The 18321-nt window shown below is 37.7% G+C and overlaps 1 protein-coding gene across 2 annotated transcripts in view; it reads right to left on the reverse strand.

The window, feature by feature from the left end:
- Positions 1–18321, reverse strand: part of CDKL5 (cyclin dependent kinase like 5) — a 198550-nt gene that overhangs the window by 45953 nt on the left and 134276 nt on the right. For both annotated transcript variants that reach the window (XM_078065480.1, XM_078065479.1), the window contains exons 5-7: positions 8031–8167; positions 3115–3235; positions 676–735 (exon numbers count right to left, since the gene is read on the reverse strand). In XM_078065480.1, the coding sequence (XP_077921606.1) occupies positions 676–735; positions 3115–3235; positions 8031–8167 (318 nt within the window). The remainder of the gene's footprint in view (positions 1–675; positions 736–3114; positions 3236–8030; positions 8168–18321) is intronic.

Below are 18321 nucleotides of genomic sequence, written 5' to 3' on the forward strand. Positions count from 1 at the left end.
AAAACTTTTTTGAATTATTTTAACTCAAATTTTTAATAGCACTTAATACAGTTTCATATATATGGAAAAGAATGCACAATTTTCTACTAGGAGAGAGTACAATTCAAAAGCTTCCTTATACACTCAACCAGGAGCTGGAATATTACACATCAATTACTAATCTCATTCATTGAACATTTAAAGGGAATAAATGGAATTGTTCTAAAAATGTCTTTGACCTTTATAGATATGTAACTATTGCATATACATGATACATATGTATCTACCTATGCATATTGTTAGTGTTTATGATTATACCTAAAATAATTCCTACTTTAATACTTTAAAAATATTTCTTTTATCCTACCCAAAACAGAAGGCATAGTGGATTTCATAGAAAATTGGTTTTTTGGAATCATTAAGTACTGGGTTTATGAATATATGCACGTGCATCTATTTGCTTTGTGTTCTCACTGAACAAATACTGCATTATGAATTTTTAAAAAAGAATAGACAACACTATGCAAAGAGAGTATTTTCCCAGCAATCAATTTTTCAACATACGACCCAACAGAATATTCCTCTGCTAATTGAAGTCAAAACATAAAAAAATACTTTTAATAAGCCTTTAAAAGCTACCTATATGTTATATTAAATTAATTCTACTTACAGGGCTCAATTTCTTTTTTAACTTACCAAAATCACACAGTTTCAAAACATCATTGTGGCTGATTAAGAGATTTTCTGGCTTTATATCTGAAGTATAAAGACAAAAAAAACAATTATTAAAAAATGTTCTATGGACTGCTGATTGACACTATTGGATCACTATAATGGCACCTAATTAGAAATATCCACGGTAATGTGAATAGAAACTGTGGCAGTGAAAAGCAGGGTAACACCTTTTTTGCTGATACATAAAAGTTTCAACTAATTTCTTTTTGAGAAACATGAAAACCCACAATTTAAAAAATATTTTTCCCTTCAAATCTTAAAGGTATTAAAGCGATCTCTGAAAGGAATTTAAGAATCACTGAATCTAGGCCACCACGTTTCAAGGAACTATACTACTTTATAAAGTAGTAAAAAATTTATGGGAGATAGAATATCAAAAGAAATGTTCACACCCACAAGATACTTTATTTTATTTTATTTTATTTTAAAGATTTTATTTATTTATTTGACAGAGAGAGAGAGAGCACAAGTAGGCAGAGTGGCAGGCAGATGGAGAGGGAGAAACAGGCTCTCCGCTGAGCAGGGAGCCAGATGTGGGGCTCGATCCCAAGACCCCAGGATCATGACCTGAGCCGAAGGCAGCTGCTTAACAGACTGAGCCACCCAGGCGCCCCCCCAGATACTTTAAAAACACATATAAGTAGGGGCGCCTGGGTGGCTCAGTGGTTCAGCGTCTGCCTTCGGCTCAGGTCATGATCCCAGGGTCCTGGGATCAAGCCCCGCATCGGGCTCCCTGCTCCGTGGGGAGTCTGCTTCTCCCTCTCCCACTCCCCCTGCTTGTGTTCCCTCTCTCGCTGTGTCTCTCTCTTTAAATCTTTAAAAAAATTTAAAAATAAATAAAATAAACAAGATTGCCACCTTTTAAAAAAAAACACATATAAGTAGCTAGCATTATATTTACTAGAGGAAAAACTATATAAAACGATAGAATTTGTTGTGATTTTGTATATAATGTCTACATTTACATATCTCTTTAGCTTTTCTGTGTGGTTCACAATTATAAATACCTAATGCTGAAGTTATCCTACATGAATCAAGAAAACATTTCTCATTTTTTCCATGGATCTTCAGAAGATGTGGTGGGAGCTGAGTAGAAATATACAGAAAATGCTATTTAATTCCTGCCTTGGGAGATCTCACAATTTTATTTTTAGAGTACCCATCATCTATATCAGATGGCAGAGGTGAAAATGGAAAAAGGGAAGCAATAGGAGCAAAATCTGTAGATTTCAGAATCATGGTTTCTACTGCTAATTCACAACCATTGATTTATTACTATATACTTAACCAAATCACAGCATCACTATAGAAATGAAGCTAAATCAGTTCCTTATTAATAGCCTCATATTGTAGTATAGACTGTTAATAGAATCATTACCCTAGACACTAGATAGATATGCAGTTGACTTGGAGATCTATCTATACCACCAAAAACCTTGATGAGGTAACTAGTATGAAAGTCAAATCCAAGAGAAATATAAAATGTCTTTTTCTAGATATAATAGGAGTTGGCATTCTTCACATGACCTTTAAGCTATTCTTAAAGTGAGACTATTTTTAAAGTGATATGCTTGTGTGTTTGTATAGGTAAATTAAAATGTAGTATTCATTTATCTGATAATTCAGAGACAAGAAGTAGATATTGTAAGACTTTCTGATAAACATCTTCTGGCTTCATTATTTTATCAGTGTGTCCCATTACTGTAAAACTCTGGAATTCAAGAGAGATTATCAGGAGAAGACAAACAGTGTACAGTCAAAGACCGTGCTGAGAAAGTAATTTCCCTTTTATTATTATAAACCACCCACCTCATAGCAATAAAACAGTTTACGGAAGCGAACTCATTACCTTTATGCAAGGTTGATCATGCCTACAACTTGCAATGGGCACTTTTCACTAATGGATAGGGAAATTCAGGAAGTGAAGGGTATATACCAGAGGTGGTTGGTCTAACAGGGAATGAGAGGTGACTGTCAATGGGGGTCAGTGACCACGTTTAAAGCCTTATTCTGGGTGGTTTCACATTTTCTGGTCTACCAGTAGGACCAAAAGGCAACAGAGAACATCCCTTTGCTCTTTTTGCCCAAAGTAAGCTTCAAAGTTCCTATTTGTTGAGTTCTTTATATCCCTAGGCATTTCTAAAGTTGAGAATAGATCTGGTTATACAAACAGATATCTCACCATAATATCCAAATAAATTTGCAGTCCATCTTTTTGGTGATCCAAAAGGAGACTTGGAAGGTGAACGACATCTCATATCCTGTACTTTCAAAATGTATTTAATTTAAATGGAACGTCAGTGCCCATGGAAATACTCTTAAGACAGTAATATGTAAAATATTTCATTGTTAACTCTGATGTTTTCTTAATATTTTCCATTTCAAAAATTCCATACTTACCTCTATGGACAATATCATTCTTATGGCACCAGTGAATAGCTTTGATTAGCTGATAGATGTAACTTTTAACTTTTTCAGGTGGAACTCCATTTGGCATTTCTTCCAGCAATTCAAGCATATTCTAAAAATTAAATAGGGAGCCATTAATCTCCACAAATTAGGTAGACCCATAAATCATGTATTAACAACTTAAGAAAGCATCTTGGATGGTAATTCACCCAATATACAGCATGCATTTTTAAAAACTGTTTTGTTTTCCATCTACTATCTTTTTCATGCAGAAGCAGGATACTGTATTAAATCAAAGCTCTCTTTTAAGAGAAATTCCATTTTTACTACTCCCCAGTGATGCCCCAAATAATAACCCTGGCACTTTCCACTCTCCCTAAAACCTTTCAGGCATCACTTTAGAATACTTTCAAGGGAAAAGCAATACAAAGTAGAGACAAGATGCTGTAATGTATAAAGGAGGGGGGAAACAGTCATTTTAACACATCCCACTATGCATGTTTAATAGAACCCTGCAATAAAATCAAGCCTTGAAAATATTTCTGGGAGACCTGGGAAATATTCTTAAAAGAAAATGATCCCTAAGATTAGAAGTGATCCATGCAATCAATACAAAAATTAAGACAGGCCAGAAAATGTTGGTGAAATAAAGAATGACAGACTCCCAATAAATCAAGTTTTGAAACTCTTAGTCTGGAGTCAGAGACAATTCTAAAATTCATGTAAAATTTTTTATTAAGTAGAAACTCCACTTAACCAGTCTCCACTGAATTTCCAGATTAACCACACATTTTCCATTCCCTCTGTAAAGTACAACACTAAGGTCCACAGCATGATTAGAGTTTATTGTTTGTAGACGACCATCTAGGAAAGCAGGTCTCAAAGCATGATCTGTGGATCTCTTAGGGGTGGTTACCAGATCTTACAGAAGGCCCATAAAGTCAAAACTATATTCATAGCAACACTCAGCTCGTTGGCTCTTTCACTATGTTTGTATTTACACTGATGACTCAAAGCAAGGATGGGTGAACTGGTGGCACCTTAGCATAAATCAAGGCATTGGATTCTTCAACGTTACACTCTTGCAGTTAAAAAAAAAAAAAAAAAGACAAAAAGCCCGTTTTAGTTAAGGATGTCTTTCTATGATGAAGCAGTAAAAATTATTACTTGTATTAAATTTCAACTTACGAGTACATGTCTTTTTAGGAATCTATATGATAAAATGAAGAATACACATAAAGCACTTCTGTTACATAACAAAGCAAGATGGTTGTCTTGAAGAAAATCACTTGAGTGAGTTGCAAGCTGAACTACCTGCTTGTTTTTGGTAGAACACCATTTCTTACTTGAAAGAATGACCCACAACCATATTTATATTAGCATGTAATGGGATTATTATCATTACTCTTAAATGAATTAATAATTTATATTGCTCAGTTTTTTGTTTTTTTTTTTTAAAGATTTTATTTATTTATTTGAGACAGAATGAGAGAGAGAGAGAGAGCACATGAGAGGGGGGAGGGTCAGAGGGAGAAGCAGGCTCCCCGCCAAGCAGGGAGCCCGATGCGGGACTCGATCCAGGGACTCCAGGATCATGACCTGAGCCGAAGGCAGTCGCTTAACCAACTGAGCCACCCAGGCGCCCCTATATTGCTCAGTTTTGACTCATAATATAATATTAATAGATAAAACCCACATAAATAATAAGCTCTTAGGGTTTCCAGTTAAGAGTATAGGAGTCGTAAGACCAAAAAGTTAGAAGACCTGCTGGCTCTAATACAACCTCACAATTGTGTTCCCACCAGTTGAGCTGCATATATACAATCAGTTGTTTGTTTATAACACTCTCATACCTATTTATAACAGATGCACTTGTTATTTTAATACAATTAAATATCATATAAACCAATGAAATAATGTTTTAAATAAAGAGAGTTGCTGTTTATAAGAAAACAAAGTTTAATACTTTGGAAAGACTTCGTAAAGGAAAACCACTAAACATACTGCTGCCTAATCAAATGTGAGTGCAAAAACTACAAAACGCTGCCAGGGGACAGGTGGTGATGGTGATAAGGATTCTGCACTGAGACTGCTTTACTATGTTTTTAAGCTTTCACTTCACTTTAAAGATGCTCTCACAGGCTATCATAGTTGATGCACTATGAATATGATGTATTTAAGAAAGACTCATCAGAACAATCAGAAGACAGATACTCAAAAGGCCTTGACCCTACCTCTAAAGAGTAGTAAATGAATATATAGTGATATATTTTAAGTTAAAATGTTTGAACTATGTATGCATCATTTTTTAATGATTCTCCACTTAAACTGCCTTTTTCAATTAACAAATGCATAGGAGGTCCCAAATGTACACGAGGAATAAGAAGGTTTTGCAATATAGAAAATAAACCGTCTGTCTCATTTCCCATTATACTCTAAATTCATCAGTGGCAGAGAAGAATGCCCCTCGATATCCATTCTTCCTTTAGCCCACAGTAATACAATTTGTAAGTGGATGCATAGGTGCTCAGAATGAAGAGTACATTTCCCCTCTGCCTTGCAGCTAGGGTGGCCATGAAACTAAGTCCTGGCCAATGGGATGTGATAGCTGGAGCCTGATCCTGACCTTGAGAACAAGGGCCACATCTCAGGGGTGGTAGAGCAGAAAGGCAGAAGCAACCTAGGTTTTATTCTTGACAACTAAAAAATAATATAAAGAGCTTCTGATTTTTTTTTTTTTTTAAGATTTTATTTATTTTTTGACAGAGAGAGAGACAGCGAGAGAGGGAACACAAGCAGGGGGAGTGGGAGAGGGAGAAGCAGGCTTCCCGCTGAGCAAGGAGCCCGATGTGGGGCTCGATCCCAGGACCCTGGGATCATGACCTGAGCTGAAGGCAGACGCTTAACGACTGAGCCACCCAGGTGCCCCAGAGCTTCTGATTTTTACAGCAATCCTTTTTTATAACTTTTTAATAAGTATCAAATTTCAGTTTAATTTTGGTGGGGAAGTTCCCTTAGGAAAACACCTAAATTGATACAGGAAAAGAAACCTTAAGGGGCACCTGGGTGGCTCAGTTGGTTAGGTGTCCAACTCTTGATTTCGGCTCAGGTCATGGTCTCAGGGCTGTAGGATCGAGCCCTGTGTCAGGCTCCACGCTGGGCATGGAGCCTGCCTGGGATTCTCCCTCTCCCTCTTCCCCTCCTCACCCCGTCAAAAAAATAAAGATCTGTCTTCGTTTAAAAAAGAGAAAGAAAGAAAGAAGAAAGAGAGAGAAAGAAGAAAGGAAAAGAAAGAAAGGAAAAGAAAAAGAAACCTTTAAGCAGATTTTGTAAAAGAAACATAAAGTGTTTTAAAATGACAAAGAAACTTATAATACTCTTCAAGATTTGCTTGAAATGAAGTTACTATGTCTATTTATTTTCATTAGAAAAATAATTTGTAAAGGCTGAATTAAATCAAAAGCCACATTCCTGGTCCATCACCTTGGCAACACTGCTTTCTATTTTGTAATGATGATGGTGGTGGGACACTGTCATTTATGCAACAGAAAGCAGCTGGCAAACATAACCCTCCCCAGTCTTCACCTTCTTTAGAAAGCCTCATTTTATAATTTAGAAATTCCTCATTTTATCATGTAGAGTCCTACAGAGACATGTATTCAAGAAGTGAAATTTAATAAAAGTAATCATTTTTACTGTTGTTTGATAATAACAGGAAATCAGGAGCCACATATTTATTCATCAAGAAAACCTCTAAAAGGTCCATCTGGCTCCAGTTTATTCTACTCTTGTTAAGGTAATTATTTCAGTTTTGGACAATAACCAAGCACTGTAGGGCAGCTGCCCTCAAAGAAATTCAAAGACACACATATTGATTACTGTAGCATACACTTGCCCCTAGGCCACACAACATTAAAATTGTCACTAATAGTTACCAATTTAAAAAAAAAAATACTAAAGCAAATATGCAGACAATCTGAACTGTGTATACTTTTCCACTCTTCTCCCATGCTTCCAATTCCTTATTTGTGGCCTCATCTATCTCCTCAAGCCTCACCTTATGCCTCCTGGCACATCTTCTTCCCTTAAAGCCAAAGCACTGGCAATTCACAAAAGGTTGCTCCATGAGCCCACTCATTTGCCACTCTAGGTCTGATTTAGGCAGCCATCCTATGCTTGCAGGCTGACTTACATACCTCTGACATCGTATGTCATCACTGTCAATTTACTTGTCTCTCCCTCAGAGGCCTTGCCTAGGTTTAATTTAAATAAACCAAGCCCAAAAAATTAATTGTTGAACACTGATTCTAAAACATCAGAAGCCAAACTAATTCACTGTTGAAGTGTAAGATGAGGGGCGCCTGGGTGGCTCAGTCGTTAAGCATCTGCCTTCGGCTCAGGTCATGGTCCCAGGGTCCTGGGATCGAGACCAGCATCAGGCTCCCTGCTTGCCAGGGAGCCTGCTTCTCCCTCTCCCTCTACTGTTCCCCCTGCTTGTGCTCTCTCGCAATCTCTGTCAAATAAATAAATAAAATCTTAAAAAAAAAAAAAAGAAAAATGTAGGATGATCTCTGTATAGTTAAATTGCACAAAATACTTCAATATATTTCAGGGCTTCTAATGATTATGGATAATAACTTCATTTTTAAAATACTGAGATTTTGAGTACATTGACAAAACACACTAGATAATAATGCCTCCTTGAATACTGTCAGAAACAACCCTAAATAAAAGAATCAGGCAGAGGCGCCTGGCTCGCTCAGGAGGTAGAGCATGCGACTGTTGATCTCAGGGTCATGAGTTTGAGCCACACGCTGGGTATAGAGATTACTTTAAAAAATAAAATAAAAGTTAAAAAAAAAAAAGAAGAATCAGGCAAATCTCCATACTATCAATTAGTGACTTACTTTTTCAACATACTCAAACACCAAGTACAATTTCCCCCTCCGACGAAAGGCTTCCTTCAGCTCCACGATGTTTTCCTGCTTGAGAGTACGAAGCATTTTAAGCTCTCGTAAAGTCGTTTCCTTGACTTCTTCATTTTCTAGAATGTAAACAATGGTGAATAGAGTAAAATTAAAGCTTTCAAGCTACTGTTCAAAAAATTCTAAGAACAGTGAAAACATACCAATTTCACTTTCCACTTTGAGTACTTCTGCATAAGAAGTTCAAGGATGGAAGATTAAGTATCACATTTTCTTGTTGAAAGGATCAAGAATTAGCATCTTACAGAAGAAAATGCTTACTTGACCAGCAGGAACCTAATTTTCTGCTTGTGTTTTCTTATACTGTGTATTGCAAAGTATATGTGTAAACAGAGACTGACAGATACGACATATGAATCCACTGTCATTTTCATTCTAACACTACATACTGAGAAAGAAGGAGTTTAAAAGGGTAAGAAGGCATCAACTATATCGGTGTGCAGAGGAGCCTCTACGCAGCAGCTGTAGCAGCTGATGTTTTTAACTTTGGCCTGTAGTTTTGGCTTAAAAGAGCATGTTCTTCTTCAGGCTGCACGTGAGGCACCTCAGTGAGCAGAGGTCACGTACCAGGCACCCACAGTGCAGCTCACAGTCAAGTTGCAGGGGTTTCTAAGAGTGTCTGATCTCTCTGAGCAGCAGCTGCTAGAGGTTCCTGCTGTCTTCCTGTGGCATGTCCATCTGTCCATCCCAGATGGTGTAGCCGTACTGGGATGGAGAACTTATGCTGAACCAATATACTCTTCCATGTCATCAAATTCATTCATGATAGCTCCCCCAGGCATGGAGGAAGGACAGAAATCACATTAACTCTAATGGATGAATTGGCAGGGGAGTAGGGAAGGTAATACTTTATTTTAAATGAGTTTTTATGATACCTTCAGATTTAGCCTAGAAATTCTAACTACCGGGCGCCTGGGTGGCTCAGATGGTTGGGCGTCTGCCTTCGGCTCGGGTCATGATCTCAGGGTCCTGGGATCGAGTCCCGCATCGGGCTCCCTGCTCCTTGGGAGTCTGCTTCTCCCTCTGCCTCTCTCTCTCTCTCTCTCTCTCTCTGTCTCTCATGAATAAATAAATAAAATCTTTAAAAAAAAAAATAAAAAAATAAAAAAAAATAAAGTTAAGAGTTGGTTTAGATGTAAAAAAAAAAAGAAATTCTAACTACCATGTCCACATATACACATATATGTGTGCACACACACAAGAACACAGGTTCATAATCCTTTATATGCAACTTCAAAAATCAGTCTAAAGACTGAACACTTTTTCTAAGTTTATGGCAAATCTCTTTAGAAGTAAAACCTGAACGGACACGAGACCACTTATATTCTTTGTTTATCCCACTTAGTATGAATATTCATATGTTTGCTTTAGAAATAGTATCTGATTACAAAATGCTAAAGTAGCATGCCATATTTCCATTCTAAAACCCAGAAGTTATAAATTCTAAAACACATTTGTCCCCAAGGTTTGGGGTCAGAGTCAAAATCCTAGCTTGAGAGTCTAAGTCTTGTGATTCTCAGGTTCAGTCATATCTAACCTCCCTCAGGAAGAAAATGGAGTTTGGGGATGAAGGTGAGAAAGATGAAAATGCCTTCTAGGGAGAAATGCTTCCTAAGCAAGATACACAAGAAAAAAGGGGCTGAATCTTCCCTCCAAATGGGGGACGGAAGATTCTAAATCAGGAACCAGGAGTACTTCTCAGCCCATTTCTCAGCCCCCATTCAAACTGAGTTTAAAGAATAAAGAGACAGTAATAAAAGCAGGGGCTTTGTAGCACCACAGTACCTGTAACAGACAGGGAACATAAAGTCAACACTCCTTTGTGAACTGGTTACACAAGTGAAATATTCTCCTTACTTCAGCAAAAAAAAAAAAAAAAAAAAAAACTGTTGGGGAATGCTGGAGCAGAGATTAGAAAAGGACAGAGAAAGATACTGCTTATCAGAAAGCAAGAACTAGCAGTAACAAAGGCCAACAGTGGCATAAGCAGTGAGCCAGCCCAGCCCACACCAGGGGGGTCAATTGGGAACTGGGGACTCACAGGGCCCGCCTGTCAGGGGAAAAGAATATGACACCGCAGGGGCCACCTGGCAGTAGGGGGAATGTACGAGGTGTGATCAGGGGACTTCCCAAAGTGGCTTAGAGGACTGTGGTGGGACAGAGGTCCAGCTGTTCTGCAAATTGCGGCTAAGCCAGAGAAGTGGTGTTTTGTGACTTTTAGAATGGCTAAAATGTAGGGAACGCTAGAAAGCCTTTAGTGTTATGAGGTAGGCTCATAACCTGCTTCTCTGCTACCCCATCTGGGTTACTTTCAAGACTGGGATAATCAAACTAAAGTTCACCTATCTCTAATACACAGAATGCCACACAGGTCTCAATACAAAGCAAATGATCTTCCAACAAGGAAATAATTCAATACAGACAAATATACTGATTACTCATGACCTGGTTCCTGTCTGCTTTTCCATCCCCATCTCATATCCTTCCTTCCCCTCCCTCATGCTAGTCTTTCAGTTCCCAAAACAGCCCCAACTTTATTTTTTCAACCTTAGGGCCTTTGAACTTGTTCCCTCTGCCTAGAACTCGCATTCTACAACCCAGACTCCTTACAGGGCTGGCTCTTCTTTGGGTTTCAGTTTAAATAGCGCTCCTCACAAGCTTTGCCTAGATCACTAAACCAAAGCAGGCCTTCATCCCTATTATTCCTTATCACACTACTCTGAACTTTTCTTTCGCAGACCTTCTCACCATTTTTATTTATAGATTGTTTTGCTTACAGGTGGCTACCCCTGCTAAACCAAGAGCTCTTAGAGGACAGGCCAAAGTTCTGCAGTTCAACAATATACACTCAACCACCTAGGACTGCACCTGGCACAAAGAAGGGATCACTAAATACTTCTGACACAAATGCTTTCGCTGGTGCCATGAGGAAATCTTCGCTCTCATTCTTGGGAAGCAGCAAAGTGATGGCAAACAAGAGGCCCTTCGCCCTCTCAGTTTTGAGTACAATGCTTTCAATCTTATCTCTAGAAGGTTGAGAGGGCAGCTTTTCAGGCAGTAAGACAAACTAAATTTATTTTCCCCTATTCATCTCCATGCCTGGTTGTCTTCCATAATATGTGATTATAAAATATGGAGTCTCAAAAAAACTGAAAGTACTAAGGGTCAAGAACACACATATATATATACTTAACCATTCATTAACAATATCCATAAGCTCTGCTGGAGCTGGGTACAAATGAAATGTTGCAAACAAGTCAAAAGTAAATACAGCTGGTGTATCTTTTCTAGTCAAATGCTTGGTGAATTCTTGGCACCCGAAAAGCAACTGAAATAAGGGAGCTTTGTATTATTAGCAACTTGTGGCAGTTTCACTTTGCTAACAGATTGAGCCACCTCAGAATGGCTGAAGTAGAATGGCTTTAGAAGAAGGAATGCTGGAATAGGATTTGGGAGACCTGGAGTTTGGATCCTGTTAATGAACCAACACTGTGAAATATGATGTTGGGCAAGCCACTTAACTTTTCATTCATAAAATAACTAAATAAATGGGCACCCTCCCCACCCACACACACCCTAAAAAAATCCCATGGCTTTTTCCAAATCTAATAATCAATGACTTCTTTCCATTAAAATCTCATTGATTATGAGCATAAACCTCACTGAATTTTGCTACTTCGTTATACAGACATCATTCAAATCTATACCAACTCTACATAAAAAATGGCTAGAGAAGAAAGAGAAATGAATCTTCGAAAAGCAGCTCACAAAATCACCTAGCATATGGGGCCAAAACCACCTCATTTGAGCTGCCTATCTATTTTAGGAAATGAAGGTTCCTCTAATGTATGCCTGTCACAGATAGTAAAAGTTGAAGTAAGCACTTTGGCACTAAGAATGCAGTGAATGGGAACAGGCCGGAAGTGGAGTTATTAATTCCCTAAGTGCAAGCAAAACGCATACTCTTCATTACTTGGTCTATCCTACCATTTTTGTTTCTCTAAGTACTTTTAAGGCTCCTGGCTTACTCTGTACTTGGACAAAACTGTGACTAAATGATGAGATAATGGGGAAAGGCAATACACATTCCACTTACACATGCTTCTCACCTCAGGTTCAGAAAGTAGCCAAGCTCTTCAGCAAGGCAGTTTTTCAAAGGTGATAGCACAGCCTACTGACATGAGCACAAAAATCCCTGCCTCCCAGTTGAAATAATCCTGTGGATTCTTTATTTAGGCTAGGCTTCTCCAGTTTACAAATGAAGAAACCAAGTCTAGAAAGAATAACTTCCTCAGGATGAGTGAAGGGAATGCCACACTAAGTAGAACACAGGGACATAGGCAACATGGTGTAAGATAGTGAGCAAGCTTTAGAGAATGAGTCAGAACACCCAAGTGCAGGTCTGCACTCTGCTACTGCTTAGCGGAGTGGCAAAGCAATATGGTATGGGTCCAAGAAAAACTCGACAAAGATCTTGAGGTCTGCATCTTTCCCAGTTAATTACATACTAGCTATGCACCTTTGGGCCTTGGATTCCTTGGCTGTAAACTGGAGTCAGACTTCTACTAGATGATTCTGAGGGTGCTTCCAGCTCTAAGACCTGGTGCTTCCATGCAAGTCCTACTTATGTGCACGTTGATGGACCTGGTCATCAGTTACCAGTGAGGGTGTTTAGCTTAGTCCGGGCAGCAAGTCTGACAATGTTACATAAATTCTTTTGAATGATGATTAAATGGCAGGGTAGAAAAAGGACGCTAAGTAAGAAAAAAAACAAAGAACTAACCTACTTTTAGCTTGCCAGTTAGGCAAGTTAACACACTAAAAATCAAGAAGGGAGATTCACTAAAGTAAAAGAAAACAATTTTTAAGAAAAAAAAAAAATCACAGGAGCAAAAGAAATGCAAAGTAAGTAATAAAAAGAGAAAAATCTAAAGATGAGCAGAAACTCTATTGTAACTCTATTTTTAAAGAACTGTGCACTTGAAAAAGAAATCCAGAAATAGCTGTAACCTACTTTATGAAATCACAAACCTGACATTCTTGTATAGCCAAAGAGGCCCCCCAAAATGGACCTTTAAACGGGTACAATGGAGGGGGAAAAAGCCAACCCATCTTTGTACAAAACCATAAGGATACCATGTTTGAGTCTGGTTGCCCTGACTAAAGAAGGAATACCAACAAGAGGGCAATTAACATGGCCGGGGGGGCTGAATGGCGGTACTGCTATCATATATACCAAAAAAGATGAAAATCCTTAAATCTTCGGCAATGAAGGCCGGGTAGAGCACAACAGAAATTTATTAAAGTATGAAAGGTACAAATGCTCATCAAATCCTAGAAGAATCCCTGAAGCTTGAAAGAGATCCATTCTGGACATTAAAAGAAGTGTGGTGAAATCATGACGAGCCAGAACGCTCAAGCTTAGTTAACTGAATTCTCTGTTTAACCAAAGGTAGGAAAGTTTGTTTTAAGGCCTCATTTACAGAGAAATCAGGTTTTTGAATTTAAGGACCAAAGACTATGAACTCTTGTTTTGTATCATTATACAGAATGAGATCAGAGTTTCCTCAAACCAGAGATCAGGCTAGAGCTTTCTAAAGTCTGGGTAAAAATAATGATGAAATAAACTGGAGAGAAGAAGGGATGACCAATTAAACATTTTCTCATGTTTAAAAAGAATAAATATGTCCATTCCAAGAGAAAAAATATTTATCTACAGAAAAGATAAGCAGGATATGAAATGCAAGCAGAGGCACAACCTAAATTCCATCTTAACTATGGACTGCTATACAGCTCCCTCAGAATCAGCCTCCTTGCCATGTACCAAGGCCCAGTGACAATGGGAGGATCCCTCCTCACCCCATCACCTGTACTTTTAGGGAAAGACTAAAAAGTCCTAAGAAGCTAAAGATGTCGCACCAGAAGATCCAAATGTATGTCAAAAATAAATCCTAGATCACAGGACCTCCTCAAGTAAAAGATGAACAGACATTTTTAATTCTTGTTAATTCAAATCTATCTAGGCTAAATCATGGCTCTTGGATTATTCAATAAATTGAGGATGGCAGACATTTGTACATGTGTGTGCATGAGAATGATCTTCCAACAGTGATAGAAGATTATCATCTGAACATCAAATCTCATTGTACAAAATTGGAGTTATAGGAAGGGTAGATGAATTAGGCTAAATTTATCATTATACATAGTCCAAAAAATATCTTTCAACTAAATCATTTCTAGTAACTTTTTGGTCTGTGGTCATTTTTCTCTTCTCAGAAAATCCAAATACTAAGTAGAACTAATTCTATGAAGACTCCTGGTTGATTAGGTGTTTATAGTTAATGTTTCTTTGTGGGAACTTATATTAATAGACAAACTCATAGGGGTGCCTGGGTGGCTCAATCGGTTAAGCGTCTGACTCTTGGTTTTGGCTCAGGTCGTGATCTCATGGGTCATGAGATCAAGCCATGCTTCGGGCTCCATGCTAGGCCTAGAGGCTGCTTAAGATTCTCTTTCTCCTTCTCCCTCTGCCCATTCCCCACCACTCGCATGTGTGTGCTCTCTCTCTCAAAAAAAAAGAATTAATTATCTGAAACTCTACATTGATGATGATGAATAAAGAAGCAAAAGTCATCAAAACAAAACAATATTAACTAATGAAGAGATCTCAGATAAAAATGTCATCACTCACACAAGTCCTCCATTTTAACATGAGTTTTTATCCTCACCCAGTATGTCAGTCTTTCGAGGAAAATCATAGACAAAAGACACTGACAATTGATCTGACAGAGTTGTAACAGCTAATAACTGGAGAGTAAAAAACTGACAAGGATGAAGACAGAAAGACGGGGACAGACAAAGGGAAAACTGACAAAGCCTTTGGTGTATTTTTTTAATGAGCCTCTTTTTATTATGAAAGTCATTCATTGACTTAGCCTACAGTTTTACTGTAAAAATTGCCCCTCTCCCAAAAAAGGTAACACTTGATTTTTTTTTTCTAAGAAATAGCACATAGTTGCTATTATAATCCAAACTGTAACTATAAGATAAACTTATTTTTATAATTTTTGTTCCATTTTCCCAACCTAAAGTCCCAGTCTAACCTTTCTTTTTTTTTTTTTAAGATTTTATTTATTTATTTGACAGAAGAGAGAGACAGCGAGAGAGGGAACACAAGCAGGGGAAGTGGGAGAGGGCTCGATCCCAGGACCCTGAGATCATGACCCAAGCCGAAGGCAGTCGCTTAACCAACTGAGCCACCCAGGCACTCCCCAGTCTAACCTTTTATTTACTATTAAAGTTTGGTTCCGATTTTAGATAAGCATCTATTATCCTGGGATAACAAGGACAGCTTGAATTAAATAGTGGTCTACCTTAAAATGTAGTTTCAAAAACATTTTATACAAATTTGTAGATATATATGAATTTACTAAGAAAATAGGACATGATCACAATCTCTTAAAGCTAACAGAATATATTCTCTCATAAAATATCCCTTGATAGCATCAGTATGAGAATACTTGACTAGCTTGAATGCAAATCAGACCAAGTTCAGATCCTATTTCAGTGTAACAATGTTTTTATAGGATTATGTCATGATCTTCACAAAGATTTTTAAACATTGGGTTTAGAAAATTCACTAACATAATATCAACAGAATATTTTCAGAGTAACTAATAAACGAAATTAACGAGAGCTATATGACAATAAGGATATTATGATGAAACTCTATTTTTGTTAGAATTGTCCTGACTGAAATTTAAGGTGATAAATGGTTCAGAATTAAGTGGTTTCCACAGGGGTTGAATGGACATTCTCATCTGTACTGAACTATCTATGTGCACTTCACATTCCAAAAGGACTGTTCACCGCACATGTTCCCTTACTTCTATTAAGCAAGATTCTACTCAGGTAAGAGGAAAAGGGTAAAGGCAGAAAAGAAGAGTATGAGATCTCCCAGGGAGAGCTGGAAACAGTAGGAAAGTGTGCCTAGAACAGAACTGGAACGAAAAAGTTATGAATAATTGCATGTCTTCAGATTCTATCATAGAAATGTTAAGGAAGTATCCCTCTAGAAGTATATATGGGTGGTCCTACAAAGGTGTCCGTCTGCTAGGTGGCTGGGTGATAAGGTTGCGTGTCCGTAAGGTATGGTAACTAATAATGGTCTGGCAGAGATGAGGGCAGAGGGGATTCATGCTTTCTCAGCACACAGAAATGAAGGCTGATCAAATGTTTCGTATAATGTCTAGACTATTCATACACTTTCTGGATGCCACAGCTAGAAACAATGTCTCTTGCCTCAAAATTATTCAAATTCATTCAGGCACTGACTGCTTTCTACTCTGTTTTACTGCTCTTTATTTACAGGTCTTAATTCTACTAAGCTTCCTGAAATTACGCACACTTGATTTACCCTCATGTCTCTTACAGCATCTGGCTCAGTGCTCAATAAATTTCAACAGATATGCTATTGATTACCACTCTGAAGGTATCAGCACACAGGTACAAACACATTGTTTAACTGAAGCTAAGAATAGGTATGCACAGAACAGGGATTGTGAAGAATATGGCACTTAGTTGTTTTTTTTTTTTTTAAAGCAATGGCATACATGACCTAGATTGTACTGCCTTTCAAAAACTTCGTGACAATTATTATTTTTGGTGGTAACCAATGCTTGACGGTTTGCCTTACAAGATGAATGCACAGCCAGAAGTCTTTACACGAAGGCAAAGGTTATGCTTTGATCTACTGTTGCAACCACTCTTTTTAGTAGATCACCATTTGTCTCTTGGCCACCTGTGGTTAGCCCAAAGCCACTGCTCAAAGAGCTCATTGCCAATGGTCTCAGAGTGGACTGGCCTGGGGCTATTGTTTCCTGTTAGACTACAGGTCCATCATTTGAAGCAGGTTTTTTTTTTTTTCTTTAGAACAAGCTAAAAAGCATTTTTTATTGCCTTCTCTTTAAGGCTGGCAAGACAATGGCTGCTAAGGTTTCCCAGATGATGTGATGTGCTCCACATAACCAGCACATCAGAGGTGGGTTATATCAAATACTACTGAATCTACCCCAGGACTTCGTTATTTGTTAGTGAGCCCTTTTGGTTATTTAATGTTTACTAAGTGTCTAAAGTAGGAGTGATGAAACTGTTCACAACTATAGAGGCTGGTGTCTTACAGTACTTAGTCAATGTGTGCTGACGGAGGTAGGCTATGACTGCCATTGTCATACGTGCAGTTAGACAGGAAAGTTAATGCTATGCCGGGGCCTCTTAGCGCTCTTTTTCAAAGTAGGTTATGATTCAGTGGTAAAAATCAATGTTATCTGATGCCACAAATAGGCATTTATGTGAATTTATATGAGCAGGAAAGAACAGAAAACGAAGAACCTCACGTTAGTGTAATAGTTTTGTGACATTTTTGCTTCAGTTATATATAGGACATTATGTATGTGGATACTGGATTAGAATGTAAAAAAGTATTTCTGTGGGTCTCTGTAGGAAAAAAAAATTGGGGAAATGCTGCCTAGAGCTTCTGAAAGGCCATGTGTGCCTTCATGGTAAATTTTTCTACTTGGCTATCTTTAGATGGCCAATAGTCTAGATTTAAAACCTAATGAACTACTGAAATGCTTTATTTATTTATATTTTGTACACTATTTTTTTTTAGTGCTTTATTTTAAATTTTCTTGCCCAGCATAGGGTAATTTTAATACTCCATCTGAAATGGTCTGGATGTAACCAAGGACTCCAACTATGGTATTTCTTCTTGAAAAGGTTTTATTCTTCCAATGAGTTATTTTAAATATATAATCACTTTCTTGGTACCATCTACATACCACTTATCCTTGTATTTCTAATTGACTAGAAACCGGAGATCACAGTAACCAATACCAAAGCCCTTCAAACAGCACTTACTACTTGTGTGAACTCACAAAAGTATTTATTTCAAATCAGTTTTCTCATTTTAATAATATTAAGGAATAGCATAAATAGCATGCCTTCTACCCAGCATTTGAAGCAAGATTTCCACAATGTTGACTGTACTTTAAAATAGAAGATAAATTTTCTAATATCATGAAATATGAAAAGATCCACACAGAAAGAGCCAAATGTTTCAAAGCAAAACATGATAATAAATAAGCTATACTCACTTTCTGAGATGGACACTTTAAAATTCCAGGAACAAAGTCTAGTTAGCTAGATCCCATCT

This window comes from Halichoerus grypus, chromosome X, assembly GCF_964656455.1.
Source record: "Halichoerus grypus chromosome X, mHalGry1.hap1.1, whole genome shotgun sequence".
NCBI classification, from domain to species: Eukaryota; Metazoa; Chordata; class Mammalia; order Carnivora; family Phocidae; genus Halichoerus; species Halichoerus grypus.